General features: G+C 32.9%; 1 protein-coding gene across 1 annotated transcript in view; it reads left to right on the top strand.

Moving 5' to 3' along the window:
• Positions 1-26683, top strand: part of C2H8orf34 (chromosome 2 C8orf34 homolog) — a 317534-nt gene that overhangs the window by 97327 nt on the left and 193524 nt on the right. The window contains exons 5-7 of the mRNA XM_055127065.1: positions 3423-3451; positions 6153-6325; positions 10064-10230. Coding sequence (XP_054983040.1) covers positions 3423-3451; positions 6153-6325; positions 10064-10230 — 369 coding nt within the window. The remainder of the gene's footprint in view (positions 1-3422; positions 3452-6152; positions 6326-10063; positions 10231-26683) is intronic.

Genomic DNA, 26683 nt, shown 5'->3' with positions numbered 1-26683 from the left:
TCTCACACCACAGAGACTGGCACACATTCAAAAGAACAAAAGCAACCAGTGCTGGCATGGATGTGGGGGAAAAGGGATGCTCCTTTACTGTTGGTGAGAATGCTGACTGGTCCAGCCTTTCTGGAAAACAATATGGACAGTCCTTCAAAAACTAGAAATTGAGCTTCCATATGACCCTGCAATAACACATCTGGGAATATATCCCGAGGATGCAAAAGAGCACAGTAGAAATGATATCTGTACCTATATATTCATTGCAGCACTGTTCACAATAGCCAAAAATATGGAAACAACCTGAGTGCCCTAAAACAGATTACTGGTTAAAGAAACTTTGGTACATCTACACAGTGGAATACTATGCAGCTGTTAGGAGAGATGAAGTCATGAAATTTGCTTAAAAATGGATAAACATGGAGAGTATCATGCTAAGTGAAATGAGTCAGAAAGAGAGGGACAGACATAGAGGGACTGCACTCATTTGTGGAGTGTGAGTAGCATCACATGAGGCTGACTCCCAAGGACCATAGATACAAGGGCCTGGGAGACTGCCCCATAGCCGGAAGACTGCTTCATGAGTGGAGAGGAGAAGGTAGATGGGATAGAGAAGGGATCAATAAGAAAATGATGGCTAGAGGAACCTGTTGGGATGGGAGATGCATGCCAAAAGTAGATAATGGACCAAACATGATGACTTCTCAGTGTCTGTGTTGCAAACTATAATGCCCCAAAATAGAGAAAGAGTATGGGGAATATTGTCTGCCTTAGAGGCAGGGGGAGGGTGGGAAAGGGGGGCATATCGGGATATTGGTGGTGAGGAATGTGCACTGGTGGAGGGATGGGTGTTTGATCATTGTGAGATTGTAACCCAAACATGAAAGCTTGTAACTATCTCACAGTGATTCAATAAAATTTTTTTAAAAAAAAACAACCACAAAATACACTGCATATTTTACGCTTGGAACCCATTTAAATTAGGAGTAGCCCTCTTTCAAATGCTCAGTACCTCTTTAAGTCTTGTAGCTGCCCTAGTGGACAGTATAGCTCTATTCATAAAAGAGGTGGAGTACCCCAGGGGACAGGAATGACTTGTGGGACACTATTAAAGCTGCTTCCTTGCAGAATACTACCAAGCTAGATGCCAACATGGCCAAAACTCCTGACTGGTTTTTATTTATTTTTTGCTGGTGACATCAGTGTTCTGGATTTCTAAATTTGTTTTATTGTAGGTCACATCTGGTGATTCTCAGAAGCTCCTCACTGCTTGTTGCTCAGGATTACTCCTGGTGGTTCTTGGAATAATAATTTGGTAAAAATTTGCCCAAATTTCTAGGGGAGGATTTATCAGTTTTGACTCATGAATCAAAACTAACCTGTAGCCTGTTTTGTGGCCCATGAATTAAGCATGACTTACATTTTGCGGAGATGTTTCTTAAAAAATAAAAATATAGACAAATAATCCAACATAGGCTATCTGTGACTTGCAGTGCTTAAAGTATTTATGAGTTAGCCTTATTATAAACAAATTTTTGCTCACTCTTTTTCTAGGGTAAAAATAAAAAATAGAATCCTTCAGTTCTTCAATTGGCAACAATTACACTTGCTCTAAAATTTAACTGCTTGTCTAAAAACTATTTTAACTAACAAATTGCTACTGGTAGGTGTGGAATATAAACAAATTTCCACTTGTTGATATGTCTGGTAGTTATACATATCATTACTTTAACCTTATCAATTGTATTCAATTGCTTACTGGTACACTGACTCTAAGAATTAAGCAGAATTTGTAGCATTTGAAAATTTGATGGGTGTCAAGATTCTCAGTATGGCTCATTTCAAGGTATCAATATGACATTACTGAATGAATGAGGAGTTGGTAAGGAAGGTGCAGAGTTAGGAAAAGTGTAGAATTGGTTGCTATTAGCTGCTTTGGCTCAATTCTAGCACAAAATTGATAGTTCTCTGCTATATATTCTTGTTCTATTTTAAAGGTTAAAACAAATTTGTATTTCAAATAAAAATTAACAGTAAACAAATGTATAAATAACCAATACATTAAAATTATTAATTAAAAAAAACAAAAAACAAAAAAAATAAATAAAATTATTAATAAAAAACCAGCTTTTTAAAACAGAAAGTATTTGGAAAACTTGTGTCTAAATTTTAATTCCATTGGGATTTTTTCCCAATAGAGAAGGATTTTAGAGAAATACAAGTTCTATTTCCTACCATATGCATTTCATACACAATTCTCATGCAGTGCATTAGACTGACTAAGTACTGTAGAGATTTAAGAAAAGTTCCTCTTCCATTTCTTATAGTGAACGGATGATTCTAAGACTGCTGCCCGAGAAGATTCAAATCTTGGTGAATATAGATAGGTTTTTTTGTCATACAAGTCAAAAATCACAGTAATGATAACTGCGTTTTTGAATAAATTTGTATTACTCCTGAGATCTCTTTGGAGATTTACATAAATTGAAGGATACAGTTGAAGGACACAGGTGAAAACTATTCAGATTGTTTTCACTGCATTGAAGTCAGTGAAAACTCTGACATGCCTTGGGAGCTCTTGCTTCTTCATCTAGAAGGGAAGTTTAGTTTTTGAAAGAACTGCTTTTCTCTATGTCTTCTAGTAAACCCACTTCTGCATGGGTCATCATGGGTACCATAAGATAAATGTCTTTGACTGCTTTAATAGACTACTATTTCCTTTAAGGTTTCAGTTTTACTTTTAGGAAGACCGTAAACTCCAATTTGCATTGAGTCTCATAATTAAGACATGGGCCTCCTGTCTTACAACATACTGTAACAACCCATTACATTTACTCATGTTATTTCTGTTCACCCCTACTGCCCAGTTTATATAAACTTCAGAAACATTATCTTATAAAGTAGTAACATTTAACAGGTATTGAAATGCCTGAAAGTTGTTCATCTCAAAGTATTGCTATGAATATTCTACCAGGCTCTAGGAGAAATATCCTAGCTATTCAGTATTAATGATTCGTATTAGAACCCATGCCTTCTTCGTTTCATTAAAATTATTTTGGGCAAAGGAGATAGTACAGAACGTAAAGTTCTTGTCTTTTGTTTTGGGGAACCATATGTGATATAAAGTTCCTGAAATCACATGTGGTTCCCCAAGCACTGCGAGGGTTCATTTCTGAGTATAGAACCAGAAGTAACTCCTGAGCACTGTGGAGTATAGTCCATATACTCACCCAATACCCACCCCCCACATACACACTCCAAAAACCAATAGTAAAAATTTTTCAAATGCTTTTAATCAATTTTGTTATTGATTAAAAAATAAAATAAAAATGTAAAAACATTCTGTCAGTAATTTTACATGTAATACTAGCTGAAAGGACTGTATAAAATGGGGTGAATATTAAGTATTTATTATTTCTCTTGAATCTCAGGTATTGCACTTTCAGATGAACTTGATAAGGTAAGTTTAACCATCAATCTAATGAAAAGAAAATATACAAGTTACATTTTAATCCTGCATATGAAAATTATCAGACAGAAACTGTTCAAGCACAATTTATTTGATGACAATGTTTAAAAACTTTTGAAGATGTGTACTTATTTTATGAAAGTTATTATATGGACTATTTCACATTACCTATTCTTTTGAGTTAAGATTTTCAGAATTTGGTTAATGAAAACTGAATTAGTTTAGTCACTGACTATATATATATACATATATTTAGCAAATATAAGCTCTTAACACATTAGTAAATTATTTTTATTAGGCCTATACTATTTAGTGATGATTATAGGAAAGACATTTGTACTTTTTTATAGCTATACTGGAAACTTTCATAAGTGATTTTTGTTTCCCTCTCAGTTTCAAGATGCCAAGAATTTTGATGGTTCCTTGTTGCATTGACTGACAGTTGTGAAAGTTCTGAGAAGTGATATGATTAGGAATATATTTTAATAATAATAATGTCCATGGAACTTGCTAATGGATTGGATAAGTGTACCTATAGAGGGAATAATTCAATGATAATTGCCAGGTGGGGATAAGTAAATAGGTGAAGTATTTGCCAAAATTAGAAAATGAGTAAGTGCAAGTTTGGCCATTTATTTTAAAATATGAGTTATAATATATTAATAGTATTTTCATGAAAACCATTTTCTTCTCCAAATCGAGACATGTATGAGAGAACTACATTAATTTGTGTTTTAAAGTTAGTTTAATTGAAGATTGATTGATTTTCCTGTTTCTGGATTCAGTCTGTTCTCACGTGTAAATTTGACTGAAAATTTGACATCAAATATGTAATTGAAAAAGAAAAGAAGCATTTAGGTATAGCCTTCAGTATTTGGTGAACATTGCCCAAGATATCTCTACAGGTTGAAACATATTGAAATTTGGCATGGCTGCTAGAGACAAAAGTGGTAAAAACATTGTACAAAATATTATGTAAACATGATCTTTAAAATTATAAACAATAACGTAGTATTTCTGTTACTTTAAAAACTATAGAACTTTTATTGCAAATAGGAGAAATGCTTACATTTTTTCCCCAAAATGCAGTATCAATTCATTCAGTTACTAAAATTCATTGGGCTGGAGCGATAGCACAGCGGCAGGGCTTGCAAATGACTTGCATGCGGCCAACCCAGGTTCGATTCCCCCGCCCCTCTCGGAAAGCCCGGCAAGCTACCGAGAGTATCTCGCCCCCACAGCAGAGCCTGGCAAGCTACCCATGGCATATTCGATATGCCAAAATCAGTAACAATAGTCTCAAAATGGAGACGTTACTTGTGCCTGCTGGAGCAAATCTATGAACAACGGGATGACAGTGACAGTGACTAAAATTCATTAACATATTAGTAAATATGAATGTTTTAATAAGTCATATATTTTTAACTTATTTCATCTATTTCTGTAATAACCCAGTGCACAGATAAGTATTGGTTATATAAATTTTGAAACAGAACAAGTGGCAGGTCTCCACTCCTGGCTTTGCCACTCCTCTAGTCTTCCTGTGGATAGCATGTCTTAGTCCCAGCAGATCTGCTTACGCCACAAAACTCCTTGTATTTTGAATAAATTTAATAAGCCCTCCATTTGCAATCATATTCTATCTCAAATTTTAAGTAAATGTATTTTGGAACTTCTTTTTGACTCATTTAGTGCCAAATGTTGTAACACTTTCTAAAGGCTCATATAATACCATTTATTATAACTTGTCTCAATATAAATAAAACGTATCTATAAGATGTATATATTTTAAAATATATTTTAGTATTCTATTGCCAATGCATATTTCTTATTGACCATTGAAAATACGTAGAAGTGGGAATAAAAGAAATAAAAAATTACCTGTGGTCTTTGCATTCATTAAGTCATTAGTTTTACTACTGTTTTCTGCAGCAATAACTGCCTGTAGCAATTTTAATAAGTGAAATGAATAAAGATAAATAATTAGTGAATGATGAATGAGCATATATATGCATGTTTATTAAATAAAATTCTATTATGCAATAGATATCACCATTTAACCCTTTTTCTACCAAGGTATGCCCATCAATTACACATAACTTTAGCCACTGTACCACTTTAAATTATTAATGAGCTTAAATATTTAAAACAATTTTTCACACCATATTATATCTAAGTTATGGAAAGAAAGAGATGGCAGGGATTTCTGAATTACTATAGTAAACTCACTTTCAGTGTTCGATAGATCCCCTGAAATCTAAAATGCTTCACAATTGAAAGCCATGAACACATCAGCTCTTCTTCTCTGGCTCTTGTTTCTTTCAGAGAAGTCACTTGCTATTTCCTCCTGACAACAACCTTTTCTGCTGAGTGAACCTTGCAGCATACTCTTCCCTCTGTTACAAATACTCTTTCTGCTCATCCTTTCTGAAAATACACATGGAACCTTCATAGTCCTATCAAAACTGTCACTCATGAATCCATTTTCTTACTGAACATCTGGAATCGGCACAATTCATACAAAAAGTTATTTAGTGGAGATTGAAGCGAACTGAAGTTATTAGACAATTCAGAAAGCAAAAATTAGCATTTAAATTTTAGGAAGAAGTGGAATCTCTAGACAAATTCACTTTCATGTTATTCTCTGAATAAGAATAAATTCATCTAAAGCAGGGCACTCTTTTCTGTTTAGGAAACACTGGCATTTAATTCTTCTCTTCTGAGACCCCGTGTGATTGGAGAATGGATTGGCCGAGAAGAGAATGATGCTGATCCACTAGCTGCTGAAATGCTACAGCCTCCAATTCCAAGAAGTAAAAATGAACAGTGGGAAAGTGAAGACAGTAGCTCAAGCCCTGCAGGAAGGTCAGCTGAGATTTCTTGTAATATTTTGAGTGCTACTAATCAGTAAAGGTTAGGGAAAAATAAATACAAGTGCTTGGTTTTAATGAGATAGCTTTTAATGATACTTGTATAGTAACTTTAGATAGAAAATTAAGTTGGACACAACATAGGGTTAAAACTAATTTTACTTTCTTAATATTAGAGTGTTACAATGCTTGTATTTAGATTTGCTTTCAACTTTTGAGGTGATAGTCTATTAGTGCTTTAGTGGTATAGTTTCACATCCCTTCAAATGTATGTTACCACACTGTACCCACCACCAAAATATTCCTTGTCCTCTCTAGTAACTCAGATCTGCAATCAGAAATTCAAAGGTTGGTTTTGTTTAACTTTATAACTGTATCATGTATTTTGCACTTTGAAAAAAGAAATAATTTACTATTTGGCTTTCTCCTCCTGATTTATTTTGTTGTTGTTGTTTGAATTTCGGGCCACACCTAGTGTTAGGTGACTCAGGGCTTAGTGGTGACTCTGCTCCCAAAGATCATTCCTAGCAGGCTCGGAGGAGCAGATCAGGTTTTGGAGATCAAGCCCGGGCCGCTCAATGCACACAGAGCCATACTACTGTACTGTCACTTCATAGTTTTAGTTATCACATAGTTCTCATAGTACATATTTTGTGATGCCTTTGTCACAAAAGGTATTTCATAAGAAGGTGATGTAAATCTCGTAAAAAAATGCTTGGTGGGTTTGGGAGATGACCTGTGGTCAATGAATACATATATATATATGTATTCATATACATGTATTCATATTCATATATATATATATATTTGCTTTTTGGGTCACACTTCACACCCAGAGATACTCAGAGGTTACTCCTGGCTCTGCACTCAGAAATTACTCCTGGCAGTGGTTAGAGGACCATATGGGAAGGTGAGCATTAAACTGGGGTGGCCACATGCAAGGCAACCGTCCTCCCTGCTGTCCTATCACTCGACCTCAAGGTCAATGAATATTTGATATACAAGTTTGAGCCTCCTGAGCTCTGCTTGAGTGGCCAAAAGAAAACTGAAATTTAAAGCACATAAAATATAAACAAAGAAAAAGTATTTAGAAGATTTTTCTCCTCTTAATTTTTAAAGGATAAATAGAGGTAAAGGGTCTAGATAATAGGTAAAACTCACCAGTGAAGCCATCTGATCTTTGTCTTTGTTTTGGGATAATTATTTTAATTACCTGTAATTGACCTATTCAGATATTTTACTGTATCCTTAGGGGATTTATGATTCATATATTTTATTTTCTAATTAAAGGATAATATGATTCTAAGAATTTGTAATATTCTAGGTTATTTTATTTATTTAATTTAGTTGCTTGAAGGTGTCCCTATTAGTCTTTTATTATCCTTTTATGTTCTTTTGGCAGTATCTGTTTTAAATTTTCTCTTTTAATTTTTTTTTTTTTTTTTTTGCTTTTTGGGTCACACCCAGTGATGCACAGTGGTTACTCCTGGCTCTGCTCGGGAATTACTCCTGGCAGTGCTCAGGGGACCATATGGGATACTGGGAATCGAACCCGGGTCGGCCACGTGCAAGGAAAATTCTCTACCCGTTGGGTTATCGCTCCAGCCCCTCTTTGAATTCATTTTTAAAAAAGGCATTCTGTGAAGCAGTCTTCCACAAGAATGTAAAAAACAAATTTAAATAAATATGAACTGAAATGTGCCAGTAGTTAAAAATGTTTTTATTCATGTTACTTACTAATCACTCAGAATAATTTTTCTATGCATAGATAGCCACAGTCACTTTTTAATTTTTATTTTAAATTTATTTTAAAATCAGTACTCTTTCTCAAGGAGAAAACTATATTTCTACAATAAAATGCTTTCTTTTTTTTTTACTTTTGCTTAGCAGTTGAATGAAAGAAGGAAATTCAGATTATTCATTAATGTACTTCAGACATATAGAAAATTGATTCAATTTCCATGAAAAATAACCTTTAAATTATTCAAGTAGTAAAGTTCTATATAAGTTGAAGAGAAATATTTTTAAAAATCCATTTATTTTATTTTGTGAAATGCCAAGTCAATTTCAACTGCTGATGTAATTTTGTTTTTAATACCTGACTTTTGAAACCAAATAGACCTTTATATTCACTCATTGGTAGATCTTGAGTCTTATTGTAAAATAGCAAAGTGTCAATTTTTATTTTGCTTCCATTAGTCACAATAATAATCTCAGAGCTATTTATTACAAATGTTAATTTGTCTACTTTCTTCCTAGCTTCAGTGAACTCTTACTTCCTCTTACTCAATACAGGGGAATCTTTCTTGAAGTCTTTGTCAAACTCCTTCCCAGGAAACTCAATACATGAAGATCTCTCATAAATATTTGTTTTGAAAGTTATTTTCAGTTTCAGTCTTTTCTATCTTTAATCTAAGCATTGAGTCATTGTTTGTGAAATGAAGAAAGTGCTGAAATCTTTCCCAGATATCTCTTTACACCAGAAAGAATAAATGCGTAGCTGAACTAGATTTCAAGAATTGCAGTAAACTCTGGGTTAGAAAGGATTATCTTTTTTATTGTCTAAAACAAATCAAGAAGTTTTTAAAAATCTTCTTACCAAGAACTCACACAGGTTTGATTGTATTTGATTTGGATAAATGCAAGTTTAATGAGAAATGTTTTAATGATACCACAATCTATACTCCATTAGTAGTTTTTGCCAGTTTAAGTAGTAGTAAAATTATAATTTGACTATCTTAGATGCCAATAGACTAAACTATATTCTAGGCTCTTGAAAAGATGATTGTTTTTAGGATGACCTCTTCCATTTTTCTATAGTACGACTAACATGGCATCAGTACAAACTTTAGGTCAGTGAAGGAGATTCATTATTTTGTCATTTTTATAAAGATTGTTTGCTACTGTCACTGTCACTGTTATCCCATTGCTCATTGATTTGCTCGAGCGGTCACACCCAGAGGTGCACAGGGTTACTCCTGGCTCTGCACTCAGAAATTACTCCTGGTGGTGCTGGGATACCATATGGAATGCTGGGAATCAAACCTGGTTTAGCCGAGTGCAAGGCAAACACCCTACTTGCTGTGCTATCACTCCACCCTACTATTTATTCTTAATGGCATAAAAGTAACTTAGGGCTGTAAAACACATAACTATTGTCCCTTAAGTAGAGGAATATTTAGAATTTTGAGTTATCTTTTTTTTAGTTACAATATAAAATATAAATTTTGGGGCTGGAATGATAATGCAGCAAGTATGGCATTTACCTTGCACACTTGACTCAGGTTCAATCACTAGTACCACATGTGGTCTCCCTGGAGCCCCTCTAGGAGTAATCCCTGAGTACTGCAAGTGGTCCCCAAACAAGAAATATATTATTTTTTTTCTGAAAAGAAATTTAATAAATTGGTTTATTTAACAACATGATCATTATTATTAAGCATTAATGCAATGTGCTTGACACAGTTCCATACTTATGACCTATTTAACACTCCTATCTAATTAAATGGGGTGGGAGTTTCCATGTGCCATAACTCTATACAACAGTGCTTTGAAAAGTTGTTAGGTATCAAAGTATGTCTGAAAAAGAGGCAGTCTATATGTTTCCTTGGAGAACATTTTGTTGCGCAACTATATTTGTATATCATAATAGAAAAATTGTAAATTTTTCTTTGCTTACCATGACTGGTTAGTAACTTCATCACGGAGTGCTAACATTTAAATATTTCTTAAGTTTAAAGGTGGAACCCAAGACTAAAGGATTAAAGCAGCAACAGCAACAGCATAAGAAGTTACTGGCAGCAATGCTTTCTCAAGATTCTTTCGAATCAATCCATAGCCCTACACCATCTGTAACAGAAGAAGATATTGATAATGAAGATGATGCAATGGAATTGCTGGGTAATTTTAAAAATTAATAATTTCGCTCTTCTCTAGAATTGTGAAGTTGTGTAGTGATTAAGGAATTAAAAGTTAAGAATAGTTAAGTTTTAGAGTAAAGGAACAGTTTAACACCTATTTACATTAGAATTCCTTCAAGTTTCATGTAAGAACTATGTTGAAATAACCTAAGCATGTGAAGTATCTATTAGACTGTATTTTGTGCTTTGTATATGCAGGACTTTATCTTCTGACTATTTAATCAAGCTTTATTCTTTATGAAATTGTGATATAATTCATCTATTTGCTTTATTCTTATCTTATCTTACATTAGAAACCTTGATCACTTATTTGTCTATAAAATGTATCCGCAGTACATTATCAACCACATTTCAAAATGGCCCTCTCTTATTTCAGGGGTATATTAAAAGATAGCTTAAATTTAAGTGGGCAGATAGTATATTAATGAGAATACTAATGTTATATGTATCCCATATTAACAAGTACATTTTGAGAAATTTCAATGTTTAGAGAGGTCTGTCATTTTTCAAAATTCTTGTTAATGTATATGTAGGAAATATTTATAAATTTGCCTTTGTTTCATCAGAAAACACTTCACAATAATTTTTATTTTTATTTTTAAAATTTATTTATATGTTTTTGCTTTTTGGGTCACACCTGGCTATGTATAGGGGTTACTCCTGGCTCTGCACTCAGGAATTACTCCTGGCAGTGCTCAGGGGACCATATGGGATGCTGGGAATCGAACCTGTGTTGGTGTGCAAGGCAAATGCCCTACCTGCTCTGCTATCGCTCCAGCCCCTTCACAGTAATTTTTAAATTGAAATTCATTTTGAAAAATAATTATTTTAGTTTAAAACATTGAAAAATATTTTTTCTAAATAAAGGAAAGAAAACTAATTTAGAGTGAATGATTCACATATAAAACAATGTGTTTTAAATTCATTGACACAAATTATTTTACTCTAAATAGAAAATTTTACAATAGTTCATAGTGATACATTAGAGAATAAACAATAAAACATTTGATGTGTAGGGCATAATGATCTAGAAACATATAAACATTTTTAATTACCTTTGTTTAAACCTGATTTCTTTGTTTCAATTGTTTATGATTTTAGAATGCCATCATTATAAAATGGTATAGGTTTTCATACATAGCCTTTCAAATTATATGTTACATAGTCAAATGTAACATATTCACTGTTGTCTCCTGATTTTATGATGACTATATTTATTTTAGCATTGAAAAACTGTATCATATTTTTACTTCTTTTTCCATTCAGCTTCTAATAATCAGCTAATCTTGGGTGGTAGTACTAAAAGAATCTTATCTCCCCACCCCTAAATCTTTAATTTGACGTATTGTCGGACATGGTAGTGATTCTCAGTTTCCATTCAGCAAATATTTACTTTCCATTTCCTATGTCTCAGGCACTGGACTCATACAAATTATTTATTTAAAATAAAAGAATCATGGTTTCTGTCTGCAGGAATTTTACTTTCTAGTCTCAGGATAAAAATGTAAATATGTTATTCTAATGGCTGTGCTTATATCATGCTAACAGTTTGCTACAGGTGCTAATTGGATTAAGCACATGGTTGTACATAGGGAAAAGACCTAAAGCCAAGTAAGGAATGGGATTAGAAAATTTTTGCTAGAGTGTCAGTTGCGTTCTAAGGACAAATAGATGTAAATTTAACAGAGTGCCACTTCTATTAACTTTTTTCCTATTGGAATGGAATGCAGTTGTGCTCCATGACTGCCTGGAAATTGTTCTTCTGCCTTAGCAGTAGCAGTAAACAGGGAAACCTTGAATAGTCACTCAAGGAAGGACTAGACTAATTTATTGCCTTCTTAACATCAATGTTGATGTGGCACAGTGACCTTGGGTGATGTTGATATACTGCACACAGTCTCCTTTCTTGAAAGGTAGCTCATGGTTGACTGAAATCTACATGAAAACTCTGTCATACAATAAGATTATTTGAAGGAGTTTCAGTCATGTACTGTATAACTTGGATCATAGTTTTATGGTCTCAAGAATATAGAGTAAAGTGAAGCAATAACACCACTTCATTGATTTGAAGGAAGTGTTTAAGGAGACTCAAGTATTAGCTCACAGCAAGTACCTGCCTTGTCCCAACTTCACTCAGTGTTTTGATGTTTCTATTCTCCCAAGCTGGAGAGAAGAGATTAAATGTTGAACACTTCCTAATTATGACTTCCTATTATGAATAGTTGGGTCTCATTCATAATTTTTATTTAGTGTTTTAGCCTGCCATCTGAACAGGTATAAATGTGAGAAGCAGTTTATAGTACAGACTTAGATCATGTAATTTCACATGAAGTAAAATTTCACAGAACAGGCAGCTTCTGATGTGCTAATGTTGATATCTAAGTTATGAATTTATCTGCAATAGTATGGAATACACTATATGCAGCTTGCTCTGTTGCTTCATCTAAACAATGATCACATTGAAATTCTGTTGGGTGGTATCCGTCCTGTACTGGTGAGCATAGAGTTGCCTTCCAGAAGATTATGTGGCCCAGAGGGTTCATCAATTAAGTAAAATGCTATTTGGATATGAACTACTTTAGTCTTTAAGGCTCAAATACTCCTTCCATTAATCATTCTACTTTAGAATATAATCAAGAATTTTCATCAAAAGTAATGTGCAAAAGCTTATAACTTAAAATGTTACTAAAGCTTATAACTAAAGGAATGGCTTATATGAAATCAAACAAAAATTATAAAAATAATTTTAGTAAACTTAAGAGTTAAAAATTTATCTCTCATATAATATGGTAATGAATAAATGTATAAATTGTGAGTACATTATAAAATTATATTATAAAATGGTTATTTGATTTTAACACCTATCATCTTTAATTACCATATAATATATATTTATTAATATTCCATTGGATCATGTCTTGCACTATTTAACTAATGCAGGACTCCTAAATCAATTTTGAAATATTATAATATCCACCTTCCTAGTTTGTTTAATATTAGATGTCATTATTTTGTTTAATTATTAAAATATTTTAGACAGTGTTTCCAGAATTCCAATAATAGAGAAACATGTGAAACATCTTTTAGAAACTATTTTCTTTAAGAATGAATTTGCTCAGCTTTGCATTTTAATGGCTTAATTTTTCATTGTCATTTGCATCAGAATATAACTACAAAACTTTTATGCATGGGAATCACTGTGTTATCTGTGAAGTGATATATGAATAAAAAAGGATTAATTAATGTTAATATTAAAAGGATTATTCCTCTCTAAAGTTGTTGTATTGAAACAGAAAAAGGGTTTTAGTTAAAATGGTAGAATTTGGTCTAGCTATTGATTTTATTTTATTAAGGAACCATTGTTAATGTTATAATTAGTAATATTCAAATATTTACAGTTGTTTATGAGTAAAAATATTTTAGTACAACAATTATAGTTTTTACATGGATTAAAACTTTCCTATAAAGTGCTCATAAATACCACTTATAAGTTCATAGCGCAAAGGTAGTTTAATATGCAGTTCATATATGTATCAAAAAATAACATATGTAAGTTTATAGAACCTTATCACACAACAATTTTAAGCATTTTTAATGCTGTCATTCTAACAGAAGCATTTAAAAATAATATATCTTCAAGGAAACTCAAGCTAAGTAGTTCCCATTTCAAATGTTATTCTTAAATGTTTTAACAATTGTGTTTCTAAAAATCAATTATTTTTTAAAAATTAAAAGGCAAGTTAAAATGGTGCAACAAGATAATATTTGATGCAATAACATTCAAATTTGAGAAAGTTCAACGTAGATATTTCAACTTATAAACTAAAATGTCAGTTTAAAATGACATTTTCATTATATTGATGCATTTTCCACCTCATTATTTTATTTTAATAAAGTTGTTGACAATAATTTATTGCATTCAATATTCCAACACCAGTCCCACCACCATTATATCTTCCCACCACCATTATTTCCGATTTTCCTAACCATCACCCAAGCCTGCCCCAATAGCAGGCCCTAAATAATTTATTTTGTATTGCTTGTTGTGAATAATTAGCTAAAAATGATCAAAAGAGTTTTCTTTAGAAGAAAGTATGTGAAGATTGTAGTATCTCACCCTGGAGTCATTAAGTCCTTGTATGAGATTACTAAGATATTGTTACAGGTTGAGTCTTGTATACAGATGTTTTTTTAATTGAGATTGGTTGCTTTCTACTTTACATCTCATCCAGTGTGGTATGCGACTCTTGGTACATCAGTGGTATAGAGTATGAGATATCACATTCTTGGTGATGATTGCTAATTTTAATTATGTTTTGTATTTTTCTACATTATTTGCACTCATTTTGCAAAATCTTAAGAAGCTTTGAGACACACTGATTTTTTTTTACACAATTATATATTTAGAAGTTCTCTAGGCTTTTTCAAAATTGATGATGAGAGAAATAACTAATTTCACATTATATATGCTAAAAAAGAAGCCACATTTGCCATACTTTATACTCTGTACTTTAAGTTACTGATATATAAAATCCAAACTAGTATAATTATATTACAAAAACAAAGGTAATTATATATATATTATGTACCTTAAATTTATTATTAAGAAGAACAAGTTTAATTATACTTTTACTTTTTGAAGTACACAGTAATTGATTCTAAAACCTCAGTATTTATATAAAACTTTGAAATGATAAAAAATTTTCCAGAGTGTCTCATTGCAGGAAGTTACTTGGCATGTTATTTTGCATTGTATAGAGTCTTTCTGAGGTAAACATTCATCCTATTATGATGTTACAATAGTGTTTTTTAAGTAGAAATTATCCACATTTACAAAATAAGAACATGCATTTCATGTACTGATATGGATACTGTTAATCATATTTAAAAAGAAGAGGCATTAAGTATCAGCAGCACTACTCACATATAGGCCTCTTCTTTAACAACCTAAGATATCTCAGCAGATCAAAGAAAAAAATATATACAAACCTCGTTTCTTTTGAGTGTTGATTATTGGTAGTGTCAGCATAACAGAAAAACTGTCACTGTAAAATGAATTTTCTTTATAAAAGAACTCTTAAAAGTTGGAATCTCGGGGGGGGGGAAAGTTGGACTCTCAAAAATTAAATTTATGAATCTTTTAATCTTCATCATAAGATTGCTTCAAATACCACCTAGAGGGTCACTCAACATAGTATCTAACTTGACATGTAATTGGTACATATTAAATATAAAATATTTGTAGGTTATTGGGATATAACAATTTTGAGACAACTGAAATGAGGGCTATAAACTAGCAACTACTAAATAAAATATATTTTAAATTATCTTAATCTGAGTAGCTCCAAATATAGATTTTCTTAGTTTTAGAAAGTATAAAATATCTTTCATATGCTAATTAGTACTTTCTCCTATTAAATCCTATGTTATACTGTAACAGATTCTCCTAGAAACACCCCAACTTCAGATTTTCTTAGAAATACCCCAACTTCAGTTTATATTCTGAATTCTAACTTCAGTTTGTTTAGTATGTTCACTTCCAGTAATGCTACGTGAGCTCAGGTTGAAGTGTGGCCTCAGTGGGATTGAGTAGCCCCATGTTTGACTCTTCAATTTCACTAACAGCTTTTGAGAAAAATTGTTTGAATACATTTCATTCAGCAAATATAGTGCACCATATTTGCAAACAGTGCTTATAATACTAACATACAGCATTATACGTAATATATATGTATATATATATATATATAGATGTATTTACATTCACCTGTTGGAGCTTTGAGATAGAGGTGAATCTAGTGAACATCATGTTTTTGTAGAGCCAAAAATGCCATGAGTCTTGTCTCAACTCCAAGTCTGTCAGTTCTTTTATTAGTCTATTAATTTCTCCGGGATACCTATCATTAGAGTCCTAGGAGCTCAAATTTACACAAATGCAGTGACGTCTTATGAAATGTTAGCAGTTCAAAGTATATTCTCAAAATTTAGTTTCCCAGAATCATCTGGGAGAACTGGACCAGCTGTACAGTGGTGGGTAAAGTGCTAGTATCATGTTTGCTCCCCCAAGCACCACCAGGAGTGATCTCTGATCACAGGGCCAAAAGCAATTCCTGAGAACTGCTGTGTGGCTCTAAAACAAAATCACCTAGGGAGCTTCTCTAAATTTCTGTTCTAGTTACCTCCATTCCTGTGATTTATTAGATTTGGTACAACCAGTTATGATAGAAATGCTTTTCTTGCCCTCCAATACTGTTTTGTCGGTGATCTGTATAACATAGAATTTAAACTTTAATAGAGTCGATATAGTTGATGGGTTTTTGTGGTTTTATGTAACATCCCATAGCATAAAATAATAGAAAGTCTAATCATACAAGAGCCTGACTTAGAGGTTTTGAATTTACTAAGCTCTTTAAACGGGTTTCTTGGAACAAAGGAAAAGCTAAAAAGTTGATCTTACCATAATTTGTGTTATCATTGCTTTCCTTTATGATGTCATATTTTATGGAGGCAATTGAAAGTGCATGAATTACGAAATTATAGCCTTGACATAACAAACTTGTTTTCATGGAAATCTGTTTTATGTCGCCATATCAAATCTTTATTTAGGATCTAACTTTTGTTTCTTTAAATATGATTTATAACCGTCTCAATACCTTCTATACACACGTGCTGTATGTATGAACTTGTATTTGTATTTAATTCTCTATTATTTAATTTTATTATTCTCAACAAAATATTGGAACACTTGCAAATGATAATTAAGATTCATATGTAGATTTTTCCTACTGAAAATATGGACACACGTTGGATTAAATACATGCATTATCTTACAAGTTTTAAGTTTTGTGCCACTTATTTAATAAAAATAATATTAAATAATTATTTAATAATATTTTTCAGCAAGAAATATTTTCCAATGATAAAGGTAGAAAACAGGCCATAATAAAGTCAATAAAAATTTAAATCCATAAGCAAATTGAACTTTAACTTTATCTTAAATATAAACCTGAGAAAAAATTATTTGAAAAATAACACTTCTCACTTTGAAATAAACTTCAAATTGACATATAGCATTAGTATTAGCTGAAGTGATTTTTTTTAACTTTGTCGACAGCTTTCATTGGTTTTACAAAAGTTTGAGCCACATTTTATATGGTGCATGTAGACTGTGGCCAAATCACTGGACTCTCTTAAGAACATCCCTACTCGGGGCTGGAGCAATAGCATAGCGGGTAGGGCGTTTGCCTTGCATGTGGCCAACCCAGGTTCGATTCCCAGCATTCCATATGGTCCCCTGAACACCACCAGTAGTAATTCCTTAGTGCAGAGCCAGGAGTAACACCTGTGCATCGCCAGGTATGACCCCAAAAGCGCAAAAAACAAAACAAAACAAATCCATCCCTACTCTCTTGCCACTTGCTAGTTTTCTCAACTAAGTCGCAGTAATTCATTGTAAAATCTTGGTAATGACACTGACCTTCCTATTCCACAAGGATGTTGGGAGTACAATGGGGTACTTTAACTATTTTTTCTATGCCTAGCAAACATACGTGAAACAAATATTTAGTATTTCTATGCAAAATTTTCCTTTCAAATAAGTTTATAACCTCTAATCCACGTGGATTCTATTAGTTGTAGGGAAAGGGAAGGGAAAAAGGAACTTTCTCCTTGGTTTTTGGAAATTCCCTATGACCAGTAAAAACTGATGTGTCCCACAAGAAAGAAAAATTAAAGATTTGAAGAAAAGGGAGGCAAAGTTACCAATGTTTTTGAAGCCAAAATGCATACTACAGCAATACAAAGTATTGCATATGTTATTATTAAGATGATATTGGAGCAAAAGAAAATGGATATGATTTGATTATTTTGCTGTTTTTAATTCTCTTTCACATAAATGTTTTATATAGAGAAAATAGAAACATTTAAACATGCATGTGAATGTCCTCTAGCAAAGTTTGGACTGAGAGCAGGAAAAAGAAAGTGATAAGGAGGATATATACAAAAACTAAAATTTGTGCTATTATGTGTATGTGCTTCTGTATAAATAAAACCATAAAAGTGTTGAAAGTACAAGATTTATAAATGCTCTCAATTGCATTAAATGAGTGTGAAAGTACTTGAAACAGCACATTTTTTATGGTATTCCATTAATTCATTGTATAAACAAATCACAACCAAGTTGAAAATCAGTGTTAAATATTATTAAGGTTTTGTTTCTTTTGTTCTCATTTCAGATCTTAAATAAAATGTTTATGTTCCATTTCAAGATGATTTGTTTAGCCATGGTAATAAATTTTATAAAATTTGGCTGAATTTGAATTAATTTTGAAATTATGTAAGAACCACTTGCAAGTCCAAATCCTATGATTATTGTATTTTTCTTCTGTTTGAAAATGTACAAAGGAATGTAATTATTTTAGTAATTATTTGAATCTTAACATCACAATCATAGATATTAAAGAGGTATTAAAACATATGAATTGCTTAAGACTTTTTCAATGGCTATAGAAATATGTGTAAGTTTCCACTTATTACAAAAGCACTGACAGTTTATGTAATTATTATAAAATAGGAACTTCAGAATTGGTGAAGCTAAAAACTGAATATCAATATTAATAAAAAAGTGGTCACAAAACCTGCCAGTTATTTTCAATATGTAAAAAATAATCTTTTTTATCTATAGTCTTAGTCAAGATTTTTAAAAAGATACTTATATAAATTTAATTTTCAGAGTCTAAATGTTTCATTAAATTTGTCCTATATTTGAATTTAGCTGGTAAAAAAACCATTATGCCTTTCTTTTTCACTTTCCTTGGCTTCAGTAAATTCAGACATAAGCATATGTTAACAGTACTAATATATACATTTTAAAATTACTCCCAAAATCTTTAAGTCCTCTAGTATGGGAAAGTGCATGCATTTAGAAAAAAACATTGCAGTATTCTAGTGGAGTTAAGTTAAATCTAGTGATTTAATATTGTAGCACTATAGCCCTGTAGTTCCATTGTTCATCGATTTGCTCGAGCAGGCACCAGTAACAGCTCCATTGGGAGATTTGTTGTTACTGTTTTTGGCATATCAAATACACCATGGGTAGCTTGCCAGGCTCTGTTGTGTGGGCAGGATACTCTTGGTAGCTTGCCAGGGTCTCTGAGAGGGATGGAAGAATGGAACCCAGGTCAGCTGTGTGCTAGGCAAACGCCCTACCCACTGTGTTATCACTCCAGTTCAGTGATTTTATATTACTTTCCAATTTTTTAGTTGCTTTCTACAAATATGATTGTTTTATATTAACGTGGAAGGAATTTTCTTAGTAGAACAATATATAAATTTTCATGTACAATTTTAATTTTTTTTTGTACTTTACTTTTACAAGACTTATCAGAGTAGTTAGGATAGCATTTTTTTTCCCACCCCCGTTCCCTAGGATAGCATTTTTAATCTCTTCATTGTTACCTTGTTAATTAAGTTAACCTTGTGAAATGTAATTTTATGAGATTATTAACAATATCAGTAACAATACAATAAACATGTGCTTTGTTTTCAGGTAGCTATCTTGCAAGTTTCACAAATATTTTTCACTAATTCCATAATTTGAAAATAGAAACTTCTTTTCCCGATTATCAGATCTATCATCATAAAAATAAGAATTTTAACTGCATAAATCATAACTTCACTTATGAAGATTGAGTAATATAATTTAGGTACTTGATCTTTTAAGAGATTGAATGAAAAAAACTTACTGCAATTGATAATACTTCTATACCAATTTTTTTCCTATTGATAATACCTGGGACTTAAAAATATATGTGAAAAATGAAAGTAAGACTAGAAATTTCTCTTAAGGGATTTGAATGTTTAGTTTTCTAACAAAAATGTCTCATGTAATTATATTCCATTTTGGGGGTGTGGTGATGCTAAAATATTTTTATTGGAATTTATTTAGAAAGATGTGAGGGGGCGGAGAGAAGTCCACGTTGGGTAGAGAATTCAGGCTTCTGCAGAGTGGAGATAGGAAAGCAAAGACACCTAGAGGCCGAGATGTCTGTTCAAGAGAGAACATGGGCTTGAAGAGGAGCTTGGTATGTCCCACATATTTAGGAAGTATTTCAATAACTACTCATTATTTGATATGTAAATCCTACTTAGATCTCTCCCCCCACCCATTTCTTTTAAAGATTGCAGAAAACTTTCTCAAGAATGATGTCACATTAGGGCCCAGAGGGATAGTGGAATGAGCAAGGACCTTGCACTCAGCTGACCCAGGTTTGATCACCCGCATCCCAGATGGTCCTCCATGTCTGCCAGGAATGATCCCTGAGCACAGAGCCAGGAGTGAGCTCTAAGCATAACCAAGAGACAGACAGACAGACAGACAGACAGACAGACAGAGAAAGAGAGACAGAGAGAGAGTATGTCATATTACCCTAAATTTTCCCAGTGATATTGGTCATTTTTTCCCATATAAGGAGAGTGCATCAATTTTAAGAGTGTATTATCTTGTTTTAATTATTCTAATAATTTCACAGATTTAAAATATTCAGACTTTTTAAGAATATAAGAAACCAAATAGATATATCTTGTTTACTCTTATATTTGTGTGTTATCAGGTCACTGCCTCCCTGATTTGAATTCATGGACAGTCTGAGCTTCTTCCATAGCATGAAGAAGCTATCTGTACGTTAGGAAGAAAGATTTTATGGGCTCATGCATCCCATATTATCATAAGAATAATATAAGCAATGTTCCATGACTAGATCAGAGTACGCATTTTCTAAAACTTATTGGTGTATATTTTTTCATATTATTTTTTATTTAGATGATTTACATATAAAATGTAGAACTATCAAGACAAGGAAGGATATTTTCTTTCTTTAATACCAAATTGTATTCTAGTGTTCTTACCTTATTATGTACTTCCAATATTGATTTTTATGAATTCTTTACAAATACCATTTTAATATTAATATCATCTAACTAAGATTGCACTGACTGAGATAAGGATATATTTTATAAAAAAGTCATTGAGATAGGAAACATATCTCTGTTCAGTTTCTAGTTTAAACATCAAAGGTTAAGCAATCTCCAAGAAACATAGAATCATAGAGATAAAAATAGGTAAATATTAGGCTTAATCTTCAACATATATCTTGCTTGCCTTTTTCCACAATGGAGAAGTTCATATTTTCTCTTGAACACATACTTCCTCTAGTTCTCTTTTCTTTCTATGTAAGTTTAATAAAAACCATCTTGCTATACTAAAAAAAAGAAAGTAACCATTAGCCCAAAATAATTACTATTGATATTTTAGTGATGTTTCATGCTATTATCTAGAAACTAACCAACTATATATTACAAGTGTGCCATGCTTTCTGTAAATTACTTAGCAATTACAAAACTATCATGGACTAGTCAATATTATTATCTTCACACCATAAAAGGAACCCACATTCTTTTTTAAAAACTGTAGTTGATTTCTAATTAAAAAATTTGTTTTTGCATTTTTGGGTCACAGCTGGCTCTGCACTCAGGAATTACCCTGGCTGTGCTCAGGGGATCATATGGGTTTCTGGGAATCGAACCCAGAAAGGCCAAGTGCAAGGCAAACGCCCTACCTTCTGTGCTATCACTCCAGCCCAAAAAAATTGTAGTTGATTTTATGAGGTTAAAGTAGTGTCAACTTTTATAGCTTTCCTGAAAAATAATTATTGTACTTCCCCACCACCCAGGTGCCTGCTTCCCTCTAACACAGATGTTTTATCACTCTTAGTCTGCCTCTTTTTCATTCATACTCTGCACTGCTTGGTTATATCAATCAAAGGACAAAGGTGTGTCATAATTTCATAGTGTTTATTCCCTTTTTTGTTTGTTTTTCTTTTCCCTATATCACAGATGTTTGAGATCATCTGGCATTTGGTTTTTTTCTCTGACTTGTTTCACTTATTATGATGCCCATCAGCTCCAGCCAAGTGGCATCAAACTGCAAAATTTTCTTTTTTCTTATAGTAGTGTAAGTGTAATAGTTCGTTGTGTCCATAAACCACAACTTCTTTATCCATTGATCTCTCATTGGACAGGATAATGTCTTGATTCTATACCTTCACATTAAACAGTTATAAGATCGGACAAATTATATGAGATCAACTTTTCAGACCTTGGATTACAGATATAGGACTTTGTTTCAGAACAGAAGGGATACAAGTGAGGCAACCCTTGCCATTGCTGTTTAAAGTTATACATTATTTAACTGAATTACTCTGTTTTTATACCTAATTTGTCCACGGGTTTTCTGTCCTTTATGTTTTTATTGAGTATTTTATATGATTTCATATAATTTTTAGTTTTAACATAGAAATTATTTTTTTAAAGATTTTGGTAGTTGTGCAGAATGTACAATATACATTTATAAATTATTAAAATTCACAGAGAACTATGTGCCATTTTCCCAACCTATGCATCTGCATTGTAGTAACAAAATAACTATAGTTTCTTTATTTCTTTATGCTATTCCTTATAGAGTTGCTATCATTCATTTCATATATATGAATACACAGGTCAGAATAAATTTAAACATAAAAGTATATATACATAATTTGAAATGGTTATAATACGTTGAGAAAAATTTTACTGTAAGTTCAAACCTATAGAACTGAATTATTGAATAGAGGTTGGGGGCTGGGAGGGGACAGTGCTGGAGATATATGCTGACACTATGGTGGTGGGTATGGTATAGCAGCATCACATGCCTGAAACATTACACATTGCCAGTGTTGTAAATCACAGTGATTAAATCATGCTTTTACGTTAAAGGTGACTCAGCAGTATAGTGCATGCCTCACATGTGTGAGATCCTGGGTTTGATTCCTTGAATCACAGAACAATTTTTAAATTCTAAGTTTTATTCATCTTTCATTATTCCTTCAGTGACACTCTTTCTCTCATTATGTAAATCTGAGTTTTTATCAACATATTTCCCTTTTGTGCTGAAGAATTTCTTTTTACTTCTTTGCAGAACAAACCTATAGGCCAGAGACACCTTCAGTATTTCTTTATCAAAGAAAGTCTCTGTTTCTTTAGTTGAAGGTTGGTTCTCTAGGTGTTTAATATTCTAAAACTAATGTTTCTCTCTTAACACTTTAAAAATTCCAGTTCACTTTGCTCTGGCTTACAGGGTTTCAAGTTGGCTAACAGATGACTAGGGTTTAACATTTTCCTTCTTCCATTTGTAAAATTAGAATATACTGGCAGAGCATTTGTCCTTCCCTAGGATGATAAAATTCTGAATAATTTAATTCCAAAGTGGGCTATTCTATCCCTTTAAAAGTTCTGGAGGGATGGGAGGACTAGTAGAAGACTTGGATGCAATTTTGGGGCATTTGTTTTCTCTTTGCTTATAAAGTACATTTATTGGGGGTTGCTGATTAGAAATGATTAGAAATGGTTATTAATACCTTGAGAAAAATTTTACTGTAAGTTCAAACCGATAGAACTGAATTTTTGTTCTGTTTTGTTTTCGAAAAGGCAAGGTAGATCAAATAATTTTGGGAACCTCTAACAGGCTCTGGCAAAACAATTTCTTTTGAAAGTAGAACAAAGTATTCAATCATATTTCTGGATAGTTAACTTTCTTTTCATCTACAATAAGCATCACTTCTCTTGTATCACTAGTCATCTCCTTGCATATCGATTTGCTCAAGCAGGCACCAGTAACATCTCCATTTTCCCTATCACGTGCTAGTGTAGCCCACTGGCATCTGCTCACTCCAGGAACATGAAGAGCCTCAGACCATTAGTTCAGGGTCTTGATGAAGAAGTCTGACCATCTTATAGGTGGGCGGCCACCTTTTGATGTCCAGTGGAATCCAGTCCATAATGGCTCTAGTCCAGTGGTCGTCTCCAAATCGAATTATGTGTCCAGCCCATCTGATTTTCAATGCCTTGGAAAACAAGACAGTATCCCTGATCCTTGACCGTTGACGGAGGTCAGAACTCTGAATTTCTTCTTTCACTTGAGTGAAACGTGATACTCCTAGCATAGCTCTTTCGATTCCTCTTTGGGATACACAAATAGTGTTATCATCCTATTTTCCTAGGGCCCAGGTCTCTGAGGCATAGTTTAATACAGGAAGAATGGTGGAGTTAAAAAGATGTGTCTGGAGCCGGAGGTTCTATTTCCTCTTGACCACTTCTTCAATGCTCTTGAAGGTGTTCCACGCTGCTCTCTTCCTCCTGCAAAGCATAAGGAGAGAATTTTCTGTAATATTCACTGTGGGAGTTGGTAGAACTGGAGTAAAACTCCAGTTTTGGAGTAAAACTAAAAAAAAAAGTCCTCTTCATAATTGGTTAAATCAAGAGTTGCCTACACTAAGTCTCCAATGATATATCAGTTAGCGTTCACCCAGGCTCTGATTTCCCTGGAGATTTTTCTGTTTCTTAATAATTGTGATGCTTGGTATTTCTCCTTTCTTCCTGCTAGGGAGCGCAGTGGTTTGTCTTGTGGTGGTGTTTCTTGGATGGCTCAATGAACAGTTGTTAATTTTCTGTTGTTTATTTTTTAGCTTGTTTTATCATGGAGTTCAGAGTTTCAAGTTATAAGGCAGACTAGAAACTGGATGATTCCATTTTATTTCATTGGCAAGCTATCTTGTACTGTATGCTGACTTTATATTTCTGGGCATCAGTTCATTTAGTTGTGGACATTTGGCTTCCATTTTATGGCTGGTGAACAATGTGATTATGTATATTTGTATACATAAGTTTATGATATGGCTATATGTTATAATTTTTCTTACATATATACAAATTTCATATATATAATTATATATAATTTTCTTCATATATACATGAAGAAGAAAACATACAGAATTTTTCTTCATATATACATGAAGAAGAAGAAAACCTGAGTCATACAGTAATTTCATATAGAAGTTGAGAGAAATTACTATGATATTTTAGTGTATGAGAGATCTTTATTCTTTATAGTCTCCTACATCATCTGTTATTTGTTTCTGTGTGGGGTTATTGTTGTTTGATATATATATATACACATATATGCATATATATATGTGTATACATATACTCATATATGTGTACATATATATTTGTCTAACTTGTTTTTTATGGAAATTCTAATAGGTTCTGATAATTATGTTATTGTGTTTTTTTATTTTTTGATGGCTAAAAATACTGACCATCATTTGATGTATTCATTGGATGTATATCTATATCCTTTGGGGGAGTGCCCATTTAGACATTTTACCCATTTAAAATTTTCTTTCTCTTATATTAAATTTAAATGTACTCATGTAAATGTACTATTGAAGGTTATTTTATTATATATACGTACATAAGCAAAAAATTCTCTCATCCTGTCCATTGCTTTTTATTCCCTTCCTTTTTTCTTTTGTTTTTCTCAGTACAAAGACCAAACACAAGTTCTTACATATGCAAAGCATGTGTCCTACTGTAAAGACACATATTTTTCTGGTTAATAAATAACTTCCCTGCTTAATTTGTCAACAGTGCCTTTCTTAAGAACATTGTTCTAGGGTATTTACCTAGGATTGGAATTTTTGTTTATACCATATTCAATTGTAGTCAAATTGCCATTTTTGGTCTCCAAATTAATTTTACCTCTTTGCCAGTAGATCATACTTTTTGCTTTTCTAGTACTTAGTTTAGATGTACAACTAAATAGCACAACGGTTCGGCATTCGCCTTTCACGAGGCTGACCCAAGTTCGATTCCTCCGCCCCTCTTGGAGAGCCTGGCAAGCTACCGAGAGTATTGAGCCCGAGTGGCAGAGCCTGGCAAGCTACCCGTGCGTATTGGATATGCCAAAAACAGTAACAATAAGTCTCTCAATGAGAGACGTTACTGGTGCCCGCTCAAACAAATCGATGAGCAATGGGATGACAGTACTTTGTCTGTATTTGGTGTTGTCACATTTCAAAAAAATATTTGAAAAATGATAAATCTATTAATTTGATTATGATAGTCATCTCAGATTTACTAATTTCTTAAATTATTCTATTTTATACCTTAAAAATTTTTTGATATGGAGCCAGAGAGCTAGTACAGGGATAAGCTAACTAGCATGCATACAGTTAATTCAGGTTCAATGCCAAGAACCACGTATCCCAACTATGACTGGGTGAAGCCCTGGACACCCCAGAGCAGTGCCACTATGCATCGGGAGGCCTCTGATTGTACCTGGGGTTTTGAAGAGCTCAGCTTTCTTGACCTTGTACTAGAACTGCAGCCTGGTGGCCACGAATTGCTGGGAGGGGGTCCCTGGGCCTCTTCACCACTGCATGGGGAGCTCCCCATCCACCGAAAGTGTTGTTATATATACATTTTAAAAGCTGTGTGATTATTAAGCAACTTATTATTTCAAAAACTATTCTCTGAGAATTAATGAAGTTGGGTTATCA

Source organism: Sorex araneus, chromosome 2 (genome assembly GCF_027595985.1).
Source record: "Sorex araneus isolate mSorAra2 chromosome 2, mSorAra2.pri, whole genome shotgun sequence".
In the NCBI taxonomy this organism is placed as follows: domain Eukaryota; kingdom Metazoa; phylum Chordata; class Mammalia; order Eulipotyphla; family Soricidae; genus Sorex; species Sorex araneus.
The sequence above is the reverse complement of the archived record's forward strand: the minus strand, read 5'-3'. Positions and strand labels throughout refer to the sequence as shown.